The sequence below is a fragment of the Pygocentrus nattereri genome, chromosome 14 (genome assembly GCF_015220715.1).
Source record: "Pygocentrus nattereri isolate fPygNat1 chromosome 14, fPygNat1.pri, whole genome shotgun sequence".
In the NCBI taxonomy this organism is placed as follows: Eukaryota; Metazoa; Chordata; class Actinopteri; order Characiformes; family Serrasalmidae; genus Pygocentrus; species Pygocentrus nattereri.
In genome coordinates this window covers 27,153,124-27,177,643 of record NC_051224.1, presented here as the reverse complement: position 1 = coordinate 27,177,643, position 24,520 = coordinate 27,153,124, and the positions used below count along the sequence as shown (strand labels likewise).

At 38.5% G+C, this 24,520-nt stretch overlaps 1 protein-coding gene and 2 long non-coding RNA genes across 3 annotated transcripts; 2 read left to right on the top strand and 1 right to left on the bottom strand.

Moving 5' to 3' along the window:
* Positions 1-1,433: 1,433 nt before the first annotated feature.
* On the bottom strand, positions 1,434-3,256 carry LOC108442531. Its single transcript, XR_001859047.2, has 3 exons — positions 3,051-3,256; positions 2,742-2,908; positions 1,434-2,638 (listed from the first exon to the last, which is right to left on the bottom strand). It is a non-coding gene; the product is annotated as an uncharacterized LOC108442531 (long non-coding RNA).
* A 7,517-nt stretch (positions 3,257-10,773) lies between these two features.
* On the top strand, positions 10,774-22,613 carry LOC108442526 (cytochrome P450 2K1-like). The gene is made up of 9 exons (XM_037544917.1): positions 10,774-10,983; positions 13,235-13,397; positions 13,479-13,628; positions 14,870-15,030; positions 15,136-15,315; positions 19,823-19,964; positions 20,061-20,245; positions 22,194-22,335; positions 22,423-22,613. Exons 1-9 carry the CDS (start codon positions 10,774-10,776, stop codon positions 22,611-22,613), a joined length of 1,524 nt encoding a protein of 507 aa, XP_037400814.1.
* Positions 15,575-17,006, top strand: LOC119265087. Its single transcript, XR_005131381.1, has 2 exons — positions 15,575-15,786; positions 16,444-17,006. It is a non-coding gene; the product is annotated as an uncharacterized LOC119265087 (long non-coding RNA).
* Positions 22,614-24,520: the final 1,907 nt, after the last annotated feature.

The window sequence follows — 24,520 nt, the reverse complement described above, 5'->3', positions numbered from 1 at the left end:
CCAGATGCCTAACCTCCAGCCCACGACTGACCACCACTCTTTGGTGCTGGTACTGACAAAACTGCTGCAACCCCGCACTGGAGCACTGCACTGGATCTACTAATGGCCAAATATCCTCATGTGCAGGGTGATGAATGAATACTGAAACTGAAAGTGTTTAAAGACCATGATAATTTCTTGAAAACAGCTGATTAACAAATAATCCATTCTATTCACTATTCTGAGAAAGTAATATATACATTAGCATATATTAAGACACTACATACTGCATTATGTCTTGAAAATTTAACAATTCTTAAAGCTCACATGTATTCACAGGTAAGCAAAAATGAAGTGATTACACCAGAAATCCTTTAAAAATAATTGCAGTAACAGCAAAATATATACAACTTGCACACAATTCAGACATATTGAGTGGAATCGCAGGTAACAGCTACAATGTTTTAACAAAAAATACAAATTAAATTACTTGCTTGATTATATACACACTTACTGGCCATTTTATTAAGTAATGCTGTCTAGTATTTACTTATTTTTCTATTGAATCAGGTCTATTTAATATATATGTCCACTTTGTAGTACTGCAACTGCAAATTGTCTCCAGTCTGTAAGTCAGAGGTAATATAAAAATAGCCAGTGAGTATACAGGCAGAGTATTTTTGAGAGAGAGAATGAACATCTGAATCTTGCCTGTTAAATATACTCAGACGATATCTAGATTAACAATAATCCTCATCACATTTCTTCACAATAAACAATCTTCAGTATATAACCCTAACACTAATCCAGCCCTTATATAATAATTTTATATAATAATTAAATAATTAATGTTTCTGCATAAGCATAGAATAAATCTTTAAGTTTTCTGTGTGTAGAACAATTCTGTCATTTTTCTGTAATTACTAAATTACTTTAGTAATTGGTTAGGCACTGTTGCATTCAACATAAATATCTTTTTCTTAACCTTATCACAATTTGCTAAAGTCATATAACAAATTTGCAATGTTTTTTATGTATTATATATTTTCTTCTCTAAATTTTAATTTCTAAATAGAAAAAAAAGAAAAAAAAGGCATAGAACATTTCTGTAATTTATCTGTAATTACTGATTATTTTATATCTATGCTAACAGTTATTGAGCCCTAAAACAGTTAGTGAGCCCTATTGCACAGTCATCATAAAGTTCTGTGAAGTTTAATAATGTTTATATGGTTTTAATGTGATGATTGTGTGTTCTTATTCTGTATTCCATTTAGTCATATAACAATTCTTTCATATATATTTTTTTCTCCACAAAATATATATTCTTTTCAGCATCTTTTCAGTACTTCAACATAATCTGTAGCATGCACAAAATATGTATAGCAAACAGGTGCAAAGACCAAATAAATGAATACAGGTAAAATAATTTTCAACCAAGGGGTGTAGGTGTATAGGAAAACAATTCAGGTGGTCTTCTCTGCCCCTCTGGAACTCATGTAAATTTTACTGAGACTTTCAGAAAAGTAACTTACAGAAAATATCAAAAACTTGCTAAGACCTCACATTAAACATAAATAATTTTTGTATAGCCAGATAAGAATAAAATTTTAGCATGCTTAATTTACTTCCCCAGTCAATTCATATGTTATTCTTTTCCAGGTCTCACTTCATCTGAATAAAAACTTCAGATCTTAAGGTCTTATTAGTCAAGTTGACACATTGTCATGTAAGTCAAGTAAGTAATTGAGATAAGTATATAAGTGTTTTCAGGTGTGTACCTTTTCGGGCCCAGGGGGAACGTTAAGTAATGATGAATATAGCTATAAATAAATGTATAAAGATGTAAAAAAGTAGTTGGAGATTTTTTTTAAAATGTGTTTAAATTAATTGTGTTCAGGTATACCAGTGGCCAGTTCGTTGACATTTTCAGGAGCATCATAGATCGGATCCGAACCTTCAGACACTGACCCCTCACCTTTCTCAGTAACTTCATCATCTTTTCCACTTTCCATTAAGTATTTGCTAGGACATCTCTGCTTGGTCTGGACCTCACTTGACTCCCCCTGATCCCCACTGTCTTTGTCACTGTTCTTTTGATCTTCCTGACTTTTTCCCCTGAAAAAAGGGTTTCACTTCATAATAAATGCTTCTAATAACAGTGTAGTTACACATTAACAATACATGTAATAACAACATAACTACTGGTAATATATTTGCTGGTACAGATGAATCACAGTAGTAATGCTTACAGTTATTATCGAGAGAAATGCAAATGATTAGGGTTATTAGGTGGAGAAATTATTAGAGTTAGAGTTGAGTTTAGGGTTGGAGATATTGCATAGATTAGGGTTGGATGATTATGTATATAGATGATTATCTATAGCCACACATGTATGTACATGTGTGGCTATAGATGACCGTATATCTGTCATTATTGTATTTTGTCGTAGTCCTGCATTGCCCCAGGCCATGGAAATGTAGTCTGAATTTGTCCTTAGCGGGGAGCCTGTTCTTGTGAAAAACAAGGTGTTTATTCCACCCTGTAGCCTGGCAAACATTGACGGAGATTAGTGAACCTCTCAAATCAGGTGAACTCCTCTTTAGTCATGGCAATATGTGCTCTCCCATAACTGCCCATGCTTTTGTGGTTGCTGATCTGAAAAAGCAAAAGATAACAAAGAATTTGATGCTTGGTCTTGAAAGGTATATAATAAGACATAAGTTGAAAAACATGGCAGTGTTTCCATAAAGTGCTTTACCATTTAAAACATGGCCATCTCCTTCATGCTTAGCAGACCTGACATCTTGAACAGTCAAGTTGGCAAAGACACAAGGGCAGTGCCCTGACACACAGCCTGCATAACATGCAAAAAACCCAAACAGGACATGCCGGGAGTCATGTTGTTAGGCACACAATGCAAGTGCTCTAGAATAAGAAAAAACAGTAACCAGTGACAGATTAATGGTGTGCAGCAGTGTCTCTCAACCCTAGTTCTGGAGTAAAAGCTGTCAGGTATAATCTGTCTGTTACAGAATACAGGTTTATATTAGTTAAAGGGTCTACTTACCCAAAAGTTTTGGAATGGTCTCAGATGCTTTCTCTCTGAAAATTTGTAATTCCTCCACGCAGAGCAGCCACTCTAAAAATAAAACTTTGTCCAATTTCACTCTCACATTTAACTAGACCTCAACACAATACCGTATTTTTGTTTTTTAAATAGCTAAATTTAGGAAAAATACATAATTCTTCAAACTTTTCCCCTTTAAATTTACATATACCCTCCTGTCTGGCACTTCCAGCATGCTGCTCTACCCCCTCTCTCACACTCACCCCCAGCTCAACAACGTTCAGCTCACACCCACCCCCCACTGGTTCTTCTGCTGGTTGTCGTAACACCCCGTTCACACATTTCAACACTCAGCACTCCCCCTGCTCCAGTCTGACCTTCACAATGGTCCAGGTGAGAAATGAGCTCAGGAAGATCAAGGCGAGGAAGGCTACAGGGCTGGATGGCATCAGTGCCAGGCTCCTCAAGTCCTGCGCAGATCAGCTGTGTGGGATAGTGGAGCACATTTTCAACACAAGCCTGAAGCTGGGGAGAGTACCACAACTGTGGAAAACATCTTGTGTGGTGCCATTGCCAAAAACACAGCACCCAAAGGACCTCAACAGCTACAGGCCGGTGGCACTGATGTCACACCTGATGAAGACACTGGAGAGGCTGGTCCTTAGACAACTCCACCCTATGGTGAGCTCATCTATGGACCCACTTCAGTTTGCCTACCAACCTGGCATCGGGGTGGATGATGCCATCATCTACCTGCTGCATGGAGCTCTTTCTCACCTGGAGAAGCCTGGGGGCACTGTGAGAATCATGTTCTTTGATTTCTTCAGTGCTTTCAACACCATACAGCCTGGGCTCCTGAAGGACAAGCTGGAACAGTATGTGAGGACAAGGGACTGTGTGTCCAACATGGTGGTCTGTAACACAGGGGCCCCACAGGGAACAGTGTTAGCACCGTTCCTCTTCACCCTGTATACTGCAGACTTTATGTACAACTCACCAAACTGCCACCTACAGAAGTTCTCTGATGACTCAGCGATCGTCGGCCGCATCACAAATGAGGACGACAGAGAGTACAGAGAACTGATTCAGGACTTTGTGGACTGGTGTCTGCGGAATCACCTACAGATCAATGCAGGGAAGACGAAAGAACTGGTGGTGGATTTCCACAGGCGCACACATCCCCCTCCAGCAGTGAACATCAGGGGAACGGACATTGAAAGAGTGGACTCTTATAAGTACCTGGGTGTGCACCTTAACTGTAAACTGGACTTGTCAGACAACACAGCTGCACTTTACAGGAAAGGACAGAGCAGACTCTACCTGCTCAGGAGACTGAGGTCATTTGGAGTGCAGGGGCCACTCCTGAGGACCTTTTTCGACACAGTGGTGGCATCAGCCATCCTCTATGGAGTGGTCTGCTGGGGCGGCAGCATCTCCACTGCAGACAGGAAGAAACTGGGCAAACTGATCAGGAGGGCTGGCTCGGTCCTAGGGACTCCTCTAGACCCAGTGCAGGCGGTGGGAGAAAGGAGGATGCTGAACAAGCTAGGATCCATGCTGGAGAATGACTCCCACCCCATGTGTGAGACTCTGGCAGCACTGGGCAGTTCCTTCAGTGACCGGCTCCTTCAAGTGTGTGAAGGAGCGCTATCGCAGGTCCTTCCTTCCTGCTGCTGTGAGACTGTACAACAAGCACTGCTCCCAGTAGACCACACACACATACAATATACATACATTCAGAATGCGAACATTTTTCATTGTGCAATATGCTAAGTGCAATACAGATTCCTATGCAACTCTTATTTTATTTTATTATTATCCTTATTTTGTTGTAAATAGTCTAGAGATTTAGCTTTAATTTTTATTATTTATAATGTTGATAATGTTTATACTGTTTCCCATTTCTATTACTGAGTGCCTTACTCCTGTTACTCTGCTGCTGCTGTAATACTGTGAATTTCCCCGCTGTGGGACTAATAAAGGATTATCTTATCTTATCTTATCTTATCTTATCTTATCTTATCTTATCTTATCTTATCTTATCTTATCTTATACTGTCTATAAGACATTTTTTATAAAAGAAAATAGACTTAATTCTTCAAGGTTTTCCAGTAATTCATGTAAATTGTCTATGAGTGGAGATTTCTGAGAGAAAAGGAGCATACCACTTTTGTCCTCACGCACCATCTGCTGGTGAAACAATTTATTTTACCAATGACTTAATCTCACTTGATAGCATGGAGAGGACAAACTTATGTAGCGCCCCCTCAGACCCAGTACCTTACTTTAGGAGTGAGGGTACTTTAGGAGTGAGTTCTTCGCGTGAGACTCCAAGTGACTGGAAGTACTATTAGCTGATATATTTATTAACAACTTCATCACAAAAAATCACTTACTTACACTGTATGAATTATTTATTTTTGTCACTTTTCAAGATTCACATAACTACCTGAAGATAAATGAAATTGCAGAAGATTATAATGAGCAGTTAAACCAATGGGTGATGAATCATCAAATCACATTAATGTTGTGGGCCCACAACCACTCATGTAACACCAAAACAAAGGCTTCGGAACTCTGGAAGCTCACCGGTATGAACACAAATAATAGTCCAACATGGCCAGTGGTTATCAGAACATTCCTGGTAGTTCAGAGCGCTATCTGGGCATTCCCGGCCTGGGAATTTGAATGGGAACAGTTACTGAGTCCTGCTTGTTTACGTCCACTGAGAGAGCAAACTTCGAGTAACTCCGCTGCTGGCTCCGATGCTTATGCTAACACTATACTAACCAGCTGCGCCTCGAGACCAAACTGTTTACTTCGAGATGAAGTTTCTCGTGGTTCATTACCTTCCGTCGTGTCAGTAGCTAGTAAGAGTTCTCAGTTTCATAGCCTAGTACTGCTGAGTAGAAAAAATTTATATATATATATATATATATATATATATATATATATATATATATATATTACGTTACATCACAGCATGGAGCTTGGACAAAAACATTTTGACACCTGTACATGTGATGTTTTATCATGTGCATGAGAAATTTATTTACTTGTAATAGTAAAATCACATGTTGTGAGGCCGTTTTAAAGCTGCAAATCTAAAAATGATCTATGCTATTTCCCAAAATGTGCCGATTTCCGGGGCAGCACGTTGACGTGGTGGGTAGCCGGGGAATCCCAGGCCCTTCTTGCTGTGTCAACAATAATCCAACAAATGTACCTGTTAGCTTCATGTTACAATCAACTGACAAATCACATTCAGTAGTTCAAAGTATGCAAAGTATATTGTATAGTGTATATTGTGTATATTCTTATTATTTTTCTTTACATAGTGGTACTTGATAGAAATGTCCAAAGAGTCTAAAGGCATGATCAAGTCCAAATGTACATGTATGTTTTTTTTTGAGAATAATTAAATTTCTTATACACAAATCTAGGATTCCATTCTACACATACAAACATTATTCAATGTAAGGAACATCTGCTGAGCATCTAATTACTGTGTAAATGTTTGACTAAACACAATTTGTAACAAAACACAGTACAAGGCAAAACTCAGAACCCACCTTTTATTGATCAAATTCCCAGTCAAAACAGCCATTAGGTACAAGTTTTTCATTTCTTAGTGTCAGAAAATGGAGCTTTTCAGATCCGAAGCAAGACTGTAGCTTCCATTTCTCCTCTCTATCGAAGATGAAAACTGTTTATCTGATGGTGATATTTTTGTTGGTCAACCTGGTCTTGCACAGTTGTTAGGAGTCAAAAAAAGTTGTATTCATTTTTTTAACTTATTTTAAATATAAACCCTCACAGAATAACCTAGGAATATAACTTGACCAAATGGCTGTTTTGGTCAGAAATTGAATAAATGAAGGTTGGTCTCTGACCTTTACACATAACTGTATATATATATATATATATATATATATATATATATATATATATATATATATATAGTACTGAATCATTTCAAGAAAGTGAAATAATGAAATACAAATACAGTCAAATATACATGATGATCCATGTCTGCAAAGTTAATTAGTAGCATTCATTTTATTTTATTTTTCTCAGCAGCCTGGAAGAACTGTTTACTAGTTAAGCATTCATTTATTTTAACTAGAAAGTAGTACTGTAATGATTCATAATGCCCATGGTACATGTGCACACTTTTAGAGAGAATGTGAATGGCTTATTGATAAGGGGTGTACATGCTTAAAACATTAATTGGTGCCTACTCCCTTGCAGGAAAACCATTTGATACAACACACCCTGTGACTTATGCTGTTTCAAATATTATCTTAACCATTGTGTATGTGTATTGTGTATGTACAGTGATCCTCTGTTCAAAGGCATGGTTAAATGGGCTAATGAGAACATTTAGCTCACTGGTTCAGCATCAATACAGGTACCCTGCTCCATCTAAACGTGGGGCTATAAAGTAGTGTAATATTAGTTGTATGTAGTCCAAATACATATGCCTTAGGTAAACTGGATTGAGGTTTGGTTGTTCTAGAGTTAGTAATGTATATATATAATATTCACGAATACATCTACATTATACATTATATATATATATAACATGAATATATATATATATATTATATATATATATATAATATTCACGTATACATCTACATTATACATTATATATATATATATATATATATATATATATATATAATGATTTTGCAAAAAAAAAAAAGCAAAGGAAGTGATGAACCCCTCCTCATCTTTACTTCTGAAAGACCCAGCCCCTCTGAGATGCTCATTTTATACCCAATCATTTTATTGACCTGTTGCCAGTTAACCACCTTGTGTTTTTTAAGCATTACACAACCTTACCAGCCTTTTCTTGCCCCATCCCAGCTTTTTTGGAATGTATTGCTGACAACAATTGAAAATGGGCAAATATTTTTCAAAAAACAATTACATTTCTCAGTTTCAACATTTGATATGTTGTCTTTGAAGCATGTTTTGTGAAATATCAGGTTTAAATGATTTGCAGATCACTGTATTTTGTTTACATTCTTCAGTGTCACAACCTTTTGGAAATGGGGTTGTATTTTCGTTCTGACAAAGTCTATCAGATAACTCAAGCATCTTGTTCAGCACAGATCAGATTCAAAGGTGTTAACTTGATGTCAAGGTGAAGGAATTCCTGGTCCACTTTGCTGTAGTCTCAGATGATTTATTTTTTCTGTTAAAAACATGGGGAGGGCCATGAGACAACTGAGTAAAGATTAATTAACATTTTAAGCTGTTATTGTTCACAAATATTTTTTTTGTAAAAGTGGCAAGCTTCAACCCATCCTTGCTCATAAAACCATTTGCCGTAAGTATCATTTATGCCAAAGTATGATCACATCACTTGTGTCAGATGTATGAACATTTCACAATTTAATATGCCGATATCTCAACTTTTTGGAATTGTCACGAGTGGCCCCTCCCCGTCCTGTCCATGTGTTTGTGTTTTGGTTTAGCCCAGGTGTATTTGTTTTGGTTTTTCTTGTACTGCCCCCTCGTTTCGTGACTCCGCCCCTGATTGTTTTCACCTGTCCCTTGTTGTCCCTTTGTTACTTAAGCCCTGTTTTTGCACTTTGTCTTTGCTGGTCTTTGTATCAGTCTTCGTCTGATGTATTGGTCCATGTTTGATGTTTGTTTGAATCTCTGCTGTGTTTGAACCTGTTTATAGTTTGTATGTCATGTCTGCCACACGATTGTCTGTATTGGCTCTATGGCCCTGGACTGTCTTGATCCTGACTTTGGATTTGCCCTCAATAAAAGTTGCTTACCTCTGCACATGCGTCCGCTACCTCGCTCCGCGTTACAGGAATGAATGAGTGCATAAAGTTGATACAAGGTTGTATAGAGTAATATAGGCTATTAAGTAAAAACATTATCTTGTCTTTGCACTATTTTTGGTTCAATACAAGCCAAAGGGGATTTAGAAGATTTTTAAATATTTCATATATAGAACTTTTACAATGTCTACTCTCTTGACCATAAACTTGATCACATCATAATATAGCTTTTCCAGTATGAAGTACTACTGCATTTTTGTTTTTACAAAAATGTGTTTATAATGACAGCACATGCAGCAATTCAGCTAGTAGGGCTGACAGCACACAATGCCAACAGGGCAGCACTGTCCAGTAGGACCTGCTGTGGTGGCTTTCAACCATACAACGATGCTGTAGTAGTCAATGCTCTGAGCTTGTGGAGTTTATGAGGTGTTTGCTATCTCCCCTGGCAGTTTAGCACCATGCTCATTGCTGCAGTTACATTCTGGCGCCTATTCAAGCTGTAGAATTTAAGATGGAATGGAACATGTACGGTTACAAAGTTGGATAGGAAGCCAACTTTTGCATTTAAAGATGATCACCGGCCATGCCTGTTGATAGCTCAGTTCCTTGGGAAGAATATGAAAATTCCTGCCACAGCTTTGAATATGTAAAATTTCTGCAAATACCCCTCCATTTCCATTGCTGTTGCTCTGTTGTCGAGTCCTGCTGGATTACAATGTGGGCTGGTGTGCATAAAATTGAGGTATAAATATTAATGAGTCAATACTGTTACATAACAGTTTAGGATTTTGGAATTGGTTAATTTAATATCATCTTTTGCAAATGCAGGATTTGTGCTTGAAGAAGGAAACAGCAGTGTTTGAAGTTCACTGTGTGTCAGTTCCATGTACTGAGCTCTCCTTATTCAACTATGTCAATGCAAATAGAGTTTTCCATTCTATGGTGCCTTCAGGCTGAAACGAGCAGTAATTGGTTTTATTCAACTTATCTATTTTGAATTAAACTATGCAAAGCAACGTTTTAGTTTAAATGGCCAAAAGCAATATTTCCCATCGGTTCACACGCTCCTCCCTTAGGGTTGCATGGCAAATCGGTTCAATCATTTTAAAAATTATTTAATAAGACTTTGAAACAGCTTCAATTCAATTAAATTTCAATTCAATTGAACTTTGTTATTATACAATAAACGGTAGTACAGTATAACGAAACACTATTGGGCTACTTTTCCAGTGCAGTAATAACAGATAAATAGCAAACAGTGCAAAGACAAAAGACAGTAAAAGACTAGACAAAATGTGCACAGTCAGTAAGTACAAGTATCGAACGTAGACAAAATGCCCATAGGCAAAGGTTATAACAGGTATACTGGACAGTATGTGCATATTCAGATATTCAAGTGTATCAGATATATAGACAGAAATGTGCATGTTGAATTGCAGTACAGTACAGTAAATGCAGAAGTACTAGTGGTGCAAAAAGAGATGTAACTGGACAAAACATGATGAACTAAACAGTTTGTAATGTGTATGTGTCTTGTACAAGTGACACAATTCCATATACTCTATGTGCTTTACCACAGAGTGTACCCTCAGGTTAATCTTTGACCTGTGTCTCACTTTGGCTGATATTCTCAGTTAACCATCTGGAAATACATGCAGAATTTCACTTTGGAACTGCAGTGACACCTTCTGCTAAAACTTAAAAAATCCTTGTGAACTAACTACACATTCCCTGACTTTAACTAAGTAATCCTTTCTGTGGGTACTTTAAACTTCCTCCTAGTGCCCTAGTTTTGAATGTGGCTCCACCCCTGGTTCCTGAACACTACTTGACAACTGGTATTTAAGGGCAATTTAGTCCCCTTACATACCACTTGCTTCCTTGATGTTCCTGCAGAGAACATCTTTTCAGCAATGACTTCGGTGGAAGAGCTTCTTCTGCAACCTACTAGCAGAAGCATATTGCTTGGTGCTGTGGTGATGCTTCTGACACTTGTTTATTTTTGCTCCTCTCATTCTAGATGTCAGCAAACATGGAAGGAACCCCCAGGACCCAAGCCACTGCCTATCCTGGGAAACTTACTACTTATTGACCTCAAGAGACCCTATTTAAGTCTCTTCTCTGTAAGTGACTTCATTATTGTGTTCACTTTGTGTATAATAGTAATATTTCTCAACCTATTCTGGCATCCATTGACCTATAATACCATAGAGCCTTGGTTGGCAAAGATAGGAATCTAATATTAGTTTATGAAAAAATTGACTTACATAAAGGTAGAGATAGCAGAGTACAAAGAGGAATAGCAGAGTACAAAACTATGTTATATTTACAAAAAAAAAAAAAATGCATATCTAGTAGGGATGGGGAGATTCACTGATTCACATCAGTGATTCGGCACACATGTCTGTGATTCGACTGCACCGGTAGATTCAACGTGCATCGGGTTTAATTTGCGGGCGAATTTACGGTGCATCTCCTCTAGCCTTTTTGCATCGGCAAATACCATGATTAAATCGGGTGTTTTGTTTTCCAGTATCTATTCCTTATTCTAACGTATTTTCAGAGGCAACATAATTTTTATTTTTATTGATTTCTTTTTTTTTCGAGGCAACATAAATGCACCATCGTGTCCTCAGGTACTGACGCAAGCACGCAGACGTACACAACAAAGATGGAGGGAAACGAGAGCATTAGCAACGACAAAGAGATATTTAATGCACCAAAAAAGACACACAAATCAAACGTGTGGCAATATTTCGGGTTTTTTAAGCGAGGTGGTCAACTTGACAAGACGCACGCAATCTGCAAACAATGCCGTGGGGCTATCAAATACGTTAGTAGCACAACGAACCTGGCGACACACATGAAAAGACGGCACGGTGTGGACATCTCTGCGGCCACTACCCCCTCGTTTTCTTCGGATCCTGCTGAAACACGAGCCACACTGAGCAGTAGCAAAGGAGGTGACAGGTCTATCGCAAGTTTATTTAGGCAATACACGCCCCTGGCAGCTAACTCTGCTCGCTCCCAAGCCATAACTGATGCCATAGCCTACCTTATTTGCAAAGATATTCAGCCCTACAGCGTCATAGAGAATGAGGGATTTAAACAACTGGTCCACATCTTAGACCCAAGGTATAAAATACCACAAATACCACATTTTTTTATATTATGTATTGGTTTTGCTCCATTGAAAACAACCAGATGCATACATCCCTTAAATTGTTAGAGAGTAAAGTAGAGTTGTGCTATTGAGTTAAGAAAACTGATGGGTTAGGCCAATACATCCTCAAACCTCAACTAACTGTATCGAATGATCACTTATCAAACCGAATCCTCATATTATTAAGTCATATCGTTATCAGATCATTTTTGAATCGCATCATATCATGAACAGTAGTGATTTGTATCGCATCGTATCGACAAGGGGTTTCAGAGTATCGCAATTATATCGTATCGGTGGCAGTGTATCGAGATGTGTATCAAATCGACCTTAGTGGTGAAGATATACATCCTTAATATCTAGACATGCTTTATAAGTGAATTTAGCTACTTTAAGGTGACACAAATCTTCAGTTTTTGTATATTCTAAATAAAAATGCACTCTGGAGAAGCCACACCAACTGAGAGTCAACTCCAAATGACAGAATTGATTCCACACAGAGACTTTTGAGTTTACCTGCAGCCACATTTGAGTGTGAGAAATTCTTCTCTGTTGCTCTTTGTCTTCTCGAAAAATATGTGTTTCCACAACACATACATCAGTAGACTAGCTGTATTTTGCCTTGGAAACATGAAAAACAAAGCAAAATGTACAATTTGTCACAACACTTGGCCTGACTTCAGCTTTACCAGTGCTGAAACATTTATCCACCTGAAGCTGATGGAAAAAAAAAAATCAGATGCCATTTAGCTAGCCCCTGTTAGTCAGCTGTGTTAATTTGGCTAGCATTATCTTGCCAAAATGATCTCGTTGAGCAGGATGGAATTCAGTCTCTACTCTAAATTGCTCATTCTCTTCTACCCCATTAACGTTCATAAACCTCTATTTTAAATGTTCAAATACCTCTATTTTATACACAATGCACAGAGCAAAGAGCATTTTATTATTTTTCTTTTGGATTGGCTTTAAATCTGCAGAAATGTAAATAAGAACCAAACTATTGTTGATCTTTCTAAGTGGTTGTGAACAATTTTTTGTGAATTTTTTTTTATTTCCAATACTAAACAGCAACCAATGACACATCTTTCTAATTAGTTATTTTTTAATATATTTATTCAAGTAATTAATTTTACTGAAATGCTGCATGAACTTTGAATTTAGTTCTGAACTGATGTTTTTCTTTTCGTCTCTCTTTTTGTTGATGCTTGCAGATGTCAAAACAATATGGATCCATATTCACTGTGTATTTTGGTCCAAAGAAAGTGGTTGTTTTGGCAGGATATAAAACTGTCAAGCAAGCTCTGGTGAATCATGCAGAGGAATTTGAGGACAGAGATATCAGTCCTATATTCGCTGACTTTAACAAAGGATATGGTAAGGGTGTTTTACTTAATCAAACCAATGAGCTCTAACAAAGGTTACTATAGTTAATAAAGAAATATATTTCAACTGCAGGAATTCTGTTTTCCAATGGCAACAACTGGAAAGAGATGAGGCGCTTTTCTCTCTCCACCCTTCGAGACTTTGGGATGGGCAAGAGAGGCAGTGAAGGGAAAATCATAGAAGAGACACATTATTTGAGAGAAGTGTTTGAGCAATTTAAAGGTAATGTCAAGTCACCAAATATAAGGCAGATGCTTCAAATTCAGCTTAAGTTTTTTTTTTTGTACAAAACCACGGATTTATTTCTATACAAACAGTTCAATGTAAGGCACTTATAAGAATCCTGATCTTGTGTAGATGTCAGAAGTAGAAAAATTGTTGCCTGCAAGCATTTGTCTTTTATGTAAACCTTGTCTCATCATTTGCATGAAGCAAACAAAAGAAACAGTTGCAAACTGTCACTTTTAGAGCTGGGCTTCAGTTCAGGCCATAAATGTAAAAACTCATTAAAAAGTGAAGGAAAAAAACACCTTTGCAATAATGCTAATTAGAGAAACACAGATAGAGGAGAGTATATAAAAAAGACATGTAGGTGCATTATTAAGCTTTTGCCTAATCAACATTATCAAACCTCACAGCCTCAAAGGTGACCACAAGCTCACTCAGAAAAGTTAAGACTTCTTCATCAAACATTACAGCTCAGTCGTTTAACAAATTTTAAATGCTTGGTTTTTTGTACTGTCCTTAAACACATGTATTTTAAAGCTTTAACATGAAAGAAACGTGATCAAATGGTAGAAATTCCCAGGCTGCATTTGATTCTGTAATCAATTCTGTGCCGTTTCTAGTTAGTTTTGTTAGATATACACTCACCAGCCACTTTATTAGGTACATTAGGTACCTTGCTAGTAGAAGGTTAGACTCCCTTTTGCCTTCAGAACTGCCTTAATTCTTCATGGCATACCTTCAACAAGGTGTTGAAAACATTCCTTGGTTGTAAACAAGTGGTTATTTGAGTTACTCTTGCTTTTCTATCATCTCGAACAAGTCTGCCCATTCTCCCCTGACCTCTCACATCAGCAAGGCATTTTTGTCCACACAACTGCCGCTCACTGGATATTTTCTCTTTTTCGGACCATTCTCTGTAAACCTAGAGATGGTTGTGCATGAAAATCACAGTAGATCAGCAGTTTCTGAAATACTCAGACCAACCCGTCTGCCACCAACAACCATGCCACGCTCAAAGTCACTTAAATCATCTTTCTTCCCCATTCTGATGCTCGGTTTGCACTTCAGCAAGTTGTCTTGACCACCTCTACATGCCTAAATGCATTGAGTTGCGACCATGTGATTGACTGATTAGCTATTTGTGTTAACAAGCAACTGAACAGGTACCTAATAAAGTGGCCAGTGAGTGTACATTCTTTTTTTGGGTCTCTGATATCTTACCATCTCACTTACAGGAAACCCATTTGATACCAAACAGCCATTGAATTATGCCATTTCTAATATCATCTCAGCCATTGTGTATGGAAGCAGGTTTGAATACAGTGATCCTCTGTTCAAAGACATGGTTGTCTGGAGTAATGAGAATGTCAGGCTAATTGGCTCAGCATCTATACAGGTACCCTTCTGCGTCTAAAAATGGAACTCTTCTGTTATTAAATGTGTAAATGTATAAATCATTTAACACATGAATGCTAACGTGCATCTGTGTGTACACCTCTAGGTGTACAACATGTTTCCTTGGCTTCGTTCTTGGGTAAGGAACAGGAAACTCATCATGATAAACCGTGAGAACTCTATCAAAGGAATAAACAGACTAGTGGAGCATCTGCAGGAGACACTGAACCCTCAGGACTGCAGAGGCCTGATTGACTGCTTTCTTGTACACAAACAGAAAGCAAAGGTATGTCTTTCCTGTACTTGTATGCAGAAATGATGGGTCTGTGGGTGAAGAACAAGTGTTTCCAGTGTCTGCTGTTGACTTGAAACATTTTAGCAGTGTTATGTTATTGTTTGGGAGTTTTTTAATTGAAACTGAAGAACACATTCTTGTTTTTAGTAGTGGAAATTTAACCTGGACATTTCAAAATTTGACAAATCAGCACAATTAGGCGCACAAAAACATTACAGGATAAAACCTTTAACCTCCTGAGACCCAGCAATTCAATTTTGTCCACTGTAGTGGACATTATGTTTTTTCTCATATCTTCCATACTATACTTTTCACTCTACTTAGTCCTGTTGTTCCTTAAAGAGGACCACTGTGGCTTTAAAATGACATCACATTTCAGGGGTGTGACTTTGCCAGGTTCTTGTTGCTGTCTTTTCAAAATGGCTGCCATCACAACAAGCAGATTTTATGGAAAAAAGAAAGGTAAGCATGATTTTCATAATTAACGAGTTTTTTTACTCTACTAAGTTGATTGTTTCAAGGTTGTAAACATCTCAGGAATATTTGAGTGAGTTTTCAGAGCTAAGCTTAAGTATTTTCATATGAAAAACAGCAAATTTATAAATGTACTCTGTAGTGGACGCCAGGACCTCGTGCTTATATTTGTTTCACAATTTTTAGTAGACAGCTCAATGACAGAGGCAGAGAGGATTCTTAACAGAATCATTGAGGGAGATTCAGACATAGATCTTTCTGAGGATGACAGTCCATTGAGAGAGCATGAGACAGGAGAGAGTGAAAGCTCAGATGACACAGATGAGGAGGACCCAGATTAGGTTGACCAAGATGCAGAGCTGGATGAAGTGTCCCGTCGTCCTCTATGGGCAAAAACCAGCACGTAGGGATCTGAGGTTTTTAATCAATGCAAAAATGAGAGGATAATCTGCAGGGTTAGGGTTATGTCATGATATATATCCCAATATTTTATATTTGAATCTAATGAAAAATTTTAAGACATTTATTAGAAGGATGAATGAATGTGTTGAAAACACAAAAGTGTTCAAGTGAACTATCCCTTTAACATTTTTACGGCATGTTAATTATGCTAAATTATCAAGCATGTTTTCTCTTTCTTCTAAGGTTCATGCCCATGTTGGAGGAATGTGGAATTACATCAGCTGATGATTCCCTATACCGAAGAGACTGGAGCCCACTGCAGTATTTCCAGCAGTACATTGATGATCAGTTAATTCGGGATCTGTCTTTCTTCACCAACCAGCACATGGTACAGGATTCAGGCTGTAGCTTGAACACAACACCAGAAGAGATCAAGACCTTTTTAGGAATCTCCGTGTACATGGCATGCCTCGGATATCCAAGAATGAAAATGTACTGGGCACTTCATTGATTTGGCCATCACCAACTCCTGGATTCAATACAGACAAGACAGTCAGACCTTGCAACGACCTGCAAAGAAAACCTCCCAGTACCTGGAGTTCAAACTTCTCTTGGCTGAAGAACTGATATCCCAGGCCCAAGTAGGTCAACGAGATGACACTGACTCAAGTGATCAAGAATTCTTTCTGGAAATCAAGAAAAGGAAGCCCCATCCAGATACAAGAATAAGGAAATATGGTGCAATTCATTTGCCCCAAATGCTCAACATTCCAAATGCTTCCAGATGCAGAATGCCTGGATGCAAACGCAAAACCTTTGTGAGATGCATAAAATGCAGCATGTTCCTCTGTGTCTCCAAACAGTCAGATTGTTTCATGAAATACCATCTAGAGTCAAATATCTAATGAAATTATAAAGAATTTTAGGTGAAATGTTGTAGATGTTCCATTATTCTGGGTTAATTACATTTGCTATTGTTTTTGTACATGGTATTCTATTTTCCTAGATGATTTCAGTGGATATTTCCATATACATACTCGGCTTTTAAAAGTTTAACACTTGAGAACCATTAAATCCCATTGTCCACTACAGTGGACATGTTGTAAAATTTTAATAAAAATAAGTTTTAACATTTTTTTCTTTGCAATGTATTTTTTATCACCACGACACTTAATTTATATTAAAAAAAATAATAAATTAAAACTTTTTTTTCCCTGGGTCTCAGCAATTTGGTGTGCTTCAGTGGAGAACCCTCAAGGGCCATCTAGGCCTTCAGAGAAGGCCTAATCATTTCTGGGAACTAAAAATTACACATCTGTAATTTTCATTTTATTTTCAATTCAAATAATTATTGTACTTGTATTTAAACTCAACAAGCTATAGTCTCAGATAATAACTAACAGACTAACAGATAATTGCCAAGGGCCTCTGCATTGCTGAGACTGAACATCATTGCTCTGCATTGAAGTTTATTTGATTGACAGTGGCAGGTATGAGGGAGTAGCTAAGTAGCCCACTCCTTTTTGTAGCTAACTACAGTTTTTTGTAGCTAATAGCTGTAGCCACTACAGTTTTATGAAATGTAACTAATAGCTGTAATGCCTACACATTTTTGTGTAGTTATAGTGATAATTACACCACAATTTCATTACAGGCTTCAAGCAGTTCGTGCAAATTTGAGCCATAGAACTCCGTCATTAACTGGGCTGGTGGAGATGAGACTGAGCTGCAGACAGTTAGAGCAAATGGTCACACGCTGACCTCATGCACTGATCACCCCTTACTAGTAAGCTTAGCTCAGGGGTCAGCAACTGAAATGTTAAAGCTATTTTGTCCTTTCAACAAAAATGAAACCACTTTGGGTGCCACAACAATATTACATATTTTCATGGAACAACACTATATAAATGAAACTTGGATATAACTAAGTTAGTGAACAGATTGTATAGCAGTATAGATTTACTGTCCTCTGAAAATAACTCAACATCCATCCATCATCGTTGCCCGCTAGTCCAAACAGGGTTGCGGTAGCAGTTGGGAGAGCAGAGAATCCCAGATGACCCTGTTCCCCGCAACTTCCTCCAGCTCATTCCCAGGGACCCCAAGCTGCTCCCAGGCCAACTTGGAGACATAATCCCTCCAGCGGGTCCTAGGGCGACCCCGGGGTCTTGTCCCGGTAGGCCGTGCCTGGAACATCCCCACCGGGAGGCGTCCAGGGGGCATCTGGATCAGATGCCCGAACCACCTCAGCTGGCTCCTCTCAATGCGGAGGAGTAGCGGCTCTACTCTGAGCTCCTTCCGGATGACCAAGCTCCTCAATCTATCGCAGAGCGTGTAGCCCGCCACCCGACGAAGAAAGCTCATTTCCGCCACTTGTATTCGCGATCTCGTTCTTTCAGTCATTACCCACAGCTCATGACCATAGGTGAGGGTTGGGATGTAGATCGACCGGTAAACAGAGAGCTTCGCCTTTTGGCTCAACTCCCTCTTCACCACTACATTCCGGTACAGTGACCGCATTACTGCTGCTGCCTGTCCCAGCCTTCGGCCGATCTCACGATCCCTCTTCCCGTCACTCGTGAACAAGACCCCAAGATACTTAAACTCCTCCACCTGGGGCAAGTCCTTTCCCCTTACCTGGAGTGGGCATGCCATCCTTTTCCAGGCCAAGACCATGCACTCAGACTTGGAGGTGCTGATCCGCATACCAACCGCTTCACACTCAGCTGCAAACCGTTCCAGCGAGCGTTGGAGGCATCCATGTGATTCCGCCAAAAGAACAACATCATCTGCAAATAGCAGAGACGCCACCCTCCAGCCTCCACACATAATGCCCTCCTGACCCCGGCTACGCCCGGACACTTTGTCCATGAATATCACGTACAAGAGTGGAGACAGAGCACAACCCTGGCGAAGTCCAACGCTAACCCTGAAAGAGTCTGACGTAATGCCGAGTATACGGACACAGCTCTCACTCTGGGAGTACAGCGATTGGATAGCCCGGAGTAGTAGCCCCGGCACCCCATACTCCCGGAGGACCTCCCACAAGATATCTCGAGGAACACGGTCATAAGCCTTCTCCAAGTCCACAAAACACATGTAGACTGGGTTGGCAAACTCCCATGCCCCCTCAACAATCTGTGAGAGGGTGAAAAACTGATCCATTGTTCCACGGCCGGGACGGAATCCACATTGTTCCTCCTCAAACTGAGGTTCAACTATCGGTCGGAGTCTCCTTTCCAGCACCTTTGCATAGACTTTCACAGGGAGGCTGAGCAGTGTGATACCCCGATAATTGGCACACACCCTCCGGTCCCCCTTTTTAAAATTAAGGAATTAAAATACATTTTCAGCCACAAATTCTTTTTACAAAATGATCATAAACTAATGAGTCAGATATCAGGCAGTGTATGTCTAACCACAAGGGTGCTTTTAGAGGCATTCAGATGTCTGGTTCCTATCACCTCCACTGTGAACATTTTTGACTCTGTAGGAACAGCAGAGCATTTCATATTGAACCACTCTGAATTACTTTGTTTGTTTTTTTTTTTGTTTTTTTTTTACAAATTAATCATTCAGTTATACAGAATTTTAAAAAATTTTGTTGTGTATATCTGGTCAGGAATCTGGAGAGAAGAGCACTTTGTTCCATGAACAGAACCTAGTTTATACAGTAGCCAACCTCTTTGGTGCTGGTACAGACACAACTGCTGCAACTCTGCGCTGGAGCCTTCTGCTAATGGCCAAGTACCCTCATGTACAGGGTATAAATGAAAAATACTGAAAAAAACATGCAAATGTTAAATGTTACAATGACTAATTGCTTATGATTCTTTTTTCCTTTTTTTCATTTTATGCAGATCGAGTTCAGGAGGAAATTGACAGGGTGGTTGGAGGTCGTCAGCCAGTGATGGAGGACAGGAAGAACTTGCCTTACACTCATGCAGTAATGCATGAAATCCAGAGACTGGCCAACATAGCACCCATGAGCGTACCCCACACCACCACTTGTGATGTTCACTTTCAGGGCTTCTTTATCAAGAAGGTCAGTCAGTGAGGTTAATGAGAAAAAAAAAACAGCTGAGACAATATGACAAATGTAAATGAAAATCCATTTTTGACTTGTTTTCACTTCAATACATTCTTATTCAATTCAATATATTCAATTCATTATTCTAAGTATAATGTTTGTAACGTGTTGTGGAAAAATAATAACTTTATTTAGGTATATGTCTGAAACAAAAACACAAAATGTCTTTGTGTTTTTTTATTTTTTATGCAGAAGAGAAAGTTAGTGATTTGACAGAGTGCAAAAAGCAGTCTGCAGAAATGAGAACAAAGAAGCCTTTTCAGAGCACTTTATACTATTCAGCTAGAGGATACAGAAAAGACGAAGCATCTGCACATCCACTGTAACTGAACCATGATACTGGTATAAACAAATTTTAGGCTGAGTTGACCTGTTTCACAGATTGTACAAGCAAAAATTCACCCTTAAGTTCATGTCTGAGTTCATCGTAAGTTCCATGGTCTCCTTTATACACTGTGTTTCATAATGTGCCAAATGTTTTCAATGGTGAGACAAGTCTGGACTGTATGCAGGCCAGTCTAGCACCTGTGTTCTCTTACTTTCAGTATGTGGCTTGGCATTGTCTTGCTGAAGCAGGGATGTCCCTGAAAAAGACATTGTCTAGATGGCAGCATATGTAGCTTCATAATGCGCATGTACCTCTCAGTATTACCACACACCCATACTATGACAAATGCTAGCTTTAAAACCTTGCCTTAGTAGCACCTATGAAAGTCCTGTTTGTTTTTGGCCTGAAGAAAACCATATACATTATTTCCAAAAGCAGTTTCAAAAACAGTTCACACTCAGGATGTTATTGAAATGGCTTCTGTTTTAAGTAATCTTAACTCATATTTACAAATACAGCAACAAACTCATTTTGCTGGCAGGGGGTTTCTGAAGTATCTGAAGCTTATGTGGTTATCTTCATTACAGAAGCATGCTTTTTTAAAGCAGTGCCGTATAAGGGATTGAAGGCATCTACTGCTGGTTTTTGGCCTTGCCCTTTATGCATGGAGATTTCCCCAGATTCTCTGAATCCTTTAATAATATGATGGGCTGTAGATGGTGAAATACCAGAGGAAGTCTGGTAATGTTTAAAAGTGTGCAATTTGATTGGCTGATTTATATGGGATAAATAACCCTGATTGAAACAGCATTACACGGATGTGTACCTCAGCAGTATGCAACAGGCACCACAATTTTGAATTCCAACATTATGTGTGGGTAACTGGCATATAGAATAGGTTTAGCATGGAAGACAGGGGTTCATTTAACTTAGAAAATGTAGCCCAATAAGACAGAAAAGAGGTACTTTTGAGTTATTTCATTTTCCTTCTTGTAATTCAATCATCACCCAAAAAGTTCTTTCAGTAGTCTTAAATGGTGCATGGGAAAATGTGAACAAGAAGCTGGTGAATAGGAAGCAAACTTCAGCCTCATCCATTTTCTCTAACTTGGTTTTGTTATTACATTCCTGAGATGTTGATTCAAGCAGGACCATTATTACTACTACTAGGAGCTTTGAGTTTGGCAAATTATAGGGGATAATTTTCTCAAATCACTCAAATTACAGCATATACTCTGGTAATACCAATCCTGCTCAAACAGGGCTTTACACTGCCCATGTCAAAACTTTTTTGGAATGTGTTGTAGGTATCAAATTTGGAGTTTATTTACAAAAAAGCAATAAATTTGATAAGGTAAAATATTAAATGTCATAGTCAACTTTCACTTTTGTTATTTGCATTTAATCTACTTTCCAATTTTTTGGTTTCGGGTTGGTAGAGAAATACACATTTTACAGGTGTATTTGCAGTCAAATAAGGTCTAAAAGGTAATGAGAAGATGACTCTGGATTGAAATGTTACACATTTGCATTGTCATGGAAATTGGTCACTATGGAAGTTCATAATTTCTACAGGGAACATCTGTGGTTCCTCTTTTGACATCTGTACTGAGGGATGAGAATGAATGGGAGACCCCGAACACCTTCAACCCAGCACACTTCCTTGACAAACAGGGACGTTTTGTTAAGAGAGATGCTTTCATGCCATTTTCTGCAGGTATTTTGAAGTGGTTTACTGCAATGCATCTAGCATTTAAATAAATCATACTGTAACTGTAACTCTATTCTACATCTCTGCTTTCAGGACGTAGGGTATGTTTGGGAGAGAGTCTGGCCAGGATGGAGTTCTTCCTGTTTTTCACCTCCCTTCTGCAACATTTTCGCTTCACTCCTCCACCAGGCGTGTCTGAGGATCAGCTGGACCTCACTCCAGCTGTGGGCTTCATACTGAGCCCCTCCCCCCACAAGCTGTGTGCAGTTAGCCGCAGTGTTTAACTTCTTCACTGATCACTAAATCACTGTAACAGTACCGGCAGACTTCAGTTGAAGCATCATTTCTGTTTTTCATAACTGTCCAGAATTGTGGTGATGCAATATACATTTGGAAATCTTGAAATCTCAAGATTAAATTCCCACAAACTGTTTTTTGATTTATTTTTCATAGCAGTTACAATCATCTCATTTTCAACATTAACACCAAATGAGCCAATGGTAACACATCTGTGGCCCCTCCTTTCAAAGCCTTGTATCTGACCACAAAGACATCATAATCCAAAACACAATACAGTAATACAGTAAGAGGCAGAAATAAATTCCTAGCTTCTAGCCTCTAGTAGCTAGTACTAGCTTCTAGTACTATTGTCAGTAATTCATACAATTACTCTGATGATTGGAAAAATACTTGAGTGTTACCTTTCAAATGAGACCAAGATCTTGACTATAACCCAAAGTATGTGGAAAAAGTGCTCCTTTTGCTTTTGGTATGTCGTTTCAAGCAAAAATGGGGTGACAAGAGACAAGTTAACAGAGTGAAGATGTGATTTCTTTAAGATCACGATAAATTGGTGCTATTGATGCATATGTAGTATCTGCCTCATTCTAGCTTATTCTGTGGCAGCTGATCTATTAGTCAGTAATTTTACTTAATATTTCATGTTCAAATATTCTCTTTTGATGTTTTTGCTGTGCAGTTTATTTGTTTATATGCCAGGAAAAAAGACAATTTTATATAAAATGGACAATAAAGTATTCTGATGTAATTATTGTCATTCTTTTGGCATTACATGGGTCATTATCAGTTTACTTTGAATTTGGGACCTCATAATGTCATGATTGGCCCCTCCCAGTCTTCCATGTGCTTTTATTTTCTTGTACATGTGCTTTTTGGTTTGATTCTTCTCTGTCCTGCCCCCTTGTTTCCAGACCCTTGATTGTTTTCACCTGTGTTTACCATCTGTGTCTCGTTTGCCCATTGTATTTGAAGCCCTGAGTTTTCCCTAGTGCCTTGCTGGTGTTTGTTTGATGTTTGGATTGTTTGAAGTGTATTGTTTGGAATTCTATGTTTCTGTTCATCATGTCTGTACCCAGATGTCTCCGTGTTGGCTCCTTGACACTGGACTGTTCTGACCTGAATATAGATTTGCCCCAAATAAATCTCGCTTCTCTCAGCATTTGCGTCTGCCTCATCATTACTCCCACACGTTATACATAACTTAAAAAAAATTACTTAAATGTTCATTTCTTTGAATATTCATCATAGTTATAAAACTATAGACTATGCAGAAAACATTTGTGTACACCTCAAACACTTTTTATTGTGCATTGGCAAGCCAACATCTTATGATGTAAACAAAAGTTGTGTCATGGACAAACACAACATATATAAACTATATTTTTACAGTATTTTAGAAACTGTAGAGCCATTTACAGAGAAATGTAAATTTCTGTTTTACCAGAAATTCTTACATGAGAAGAGTACTGTGGTGCTTGATCCTTGTGGAATTTTGACCAAGGCTTTGACCAGACAGCTTATGAATACCCCAGGGATCTGTGTTAACATGTGGAAAAGTTCATTTTTACCTTGACTGCTTAAAAAAAGCCTTTTCAAACACATTCATTCAAACACATTCACACAAACTTGCTTACAATCACACATTTTCCACAAACACTGGTAAAAGATGGGTTGTGCTGAAGATACACGGCACTGTCGTAGCTTCACTTCATCTTGTCGCAGTCTGACTGAATTTGGCTGATGCCAGGAAAACCTCATGCTTTGTCCAGTCTGCATATCCCATGTACATATGACCAACATTTCCAACCTGCTTCCCCATTCAAGCAGAACTATATGCAATAGCACCACCAGAGGGGACATGAGTGAAATGATCTCTACGTATGCAGTGTGC

Coding starts and splice junctions, on each gene's coding strand:
- LOC108442526 (XM_037544917.1), top strand. CDS start 10,774: ATGACTTCGGTGGAAGAGCTTCTTCTGCAACCTACTAGCAGAAGCATA. Junction 10,984..13,234: donor CCTATTTAAGTCTCTTCTCT/GTAAGTGACTTC, acceptor TGATGCTTGCAG/ATGTCAAAACAATATGGATC. Junction 13,629..14,869: donor AGTGTTTGAGCAATTTAAAG/GTAATGTCAAGT, acceptor TCTCACTTACAG/GAAACCCATTTGATACCAAA.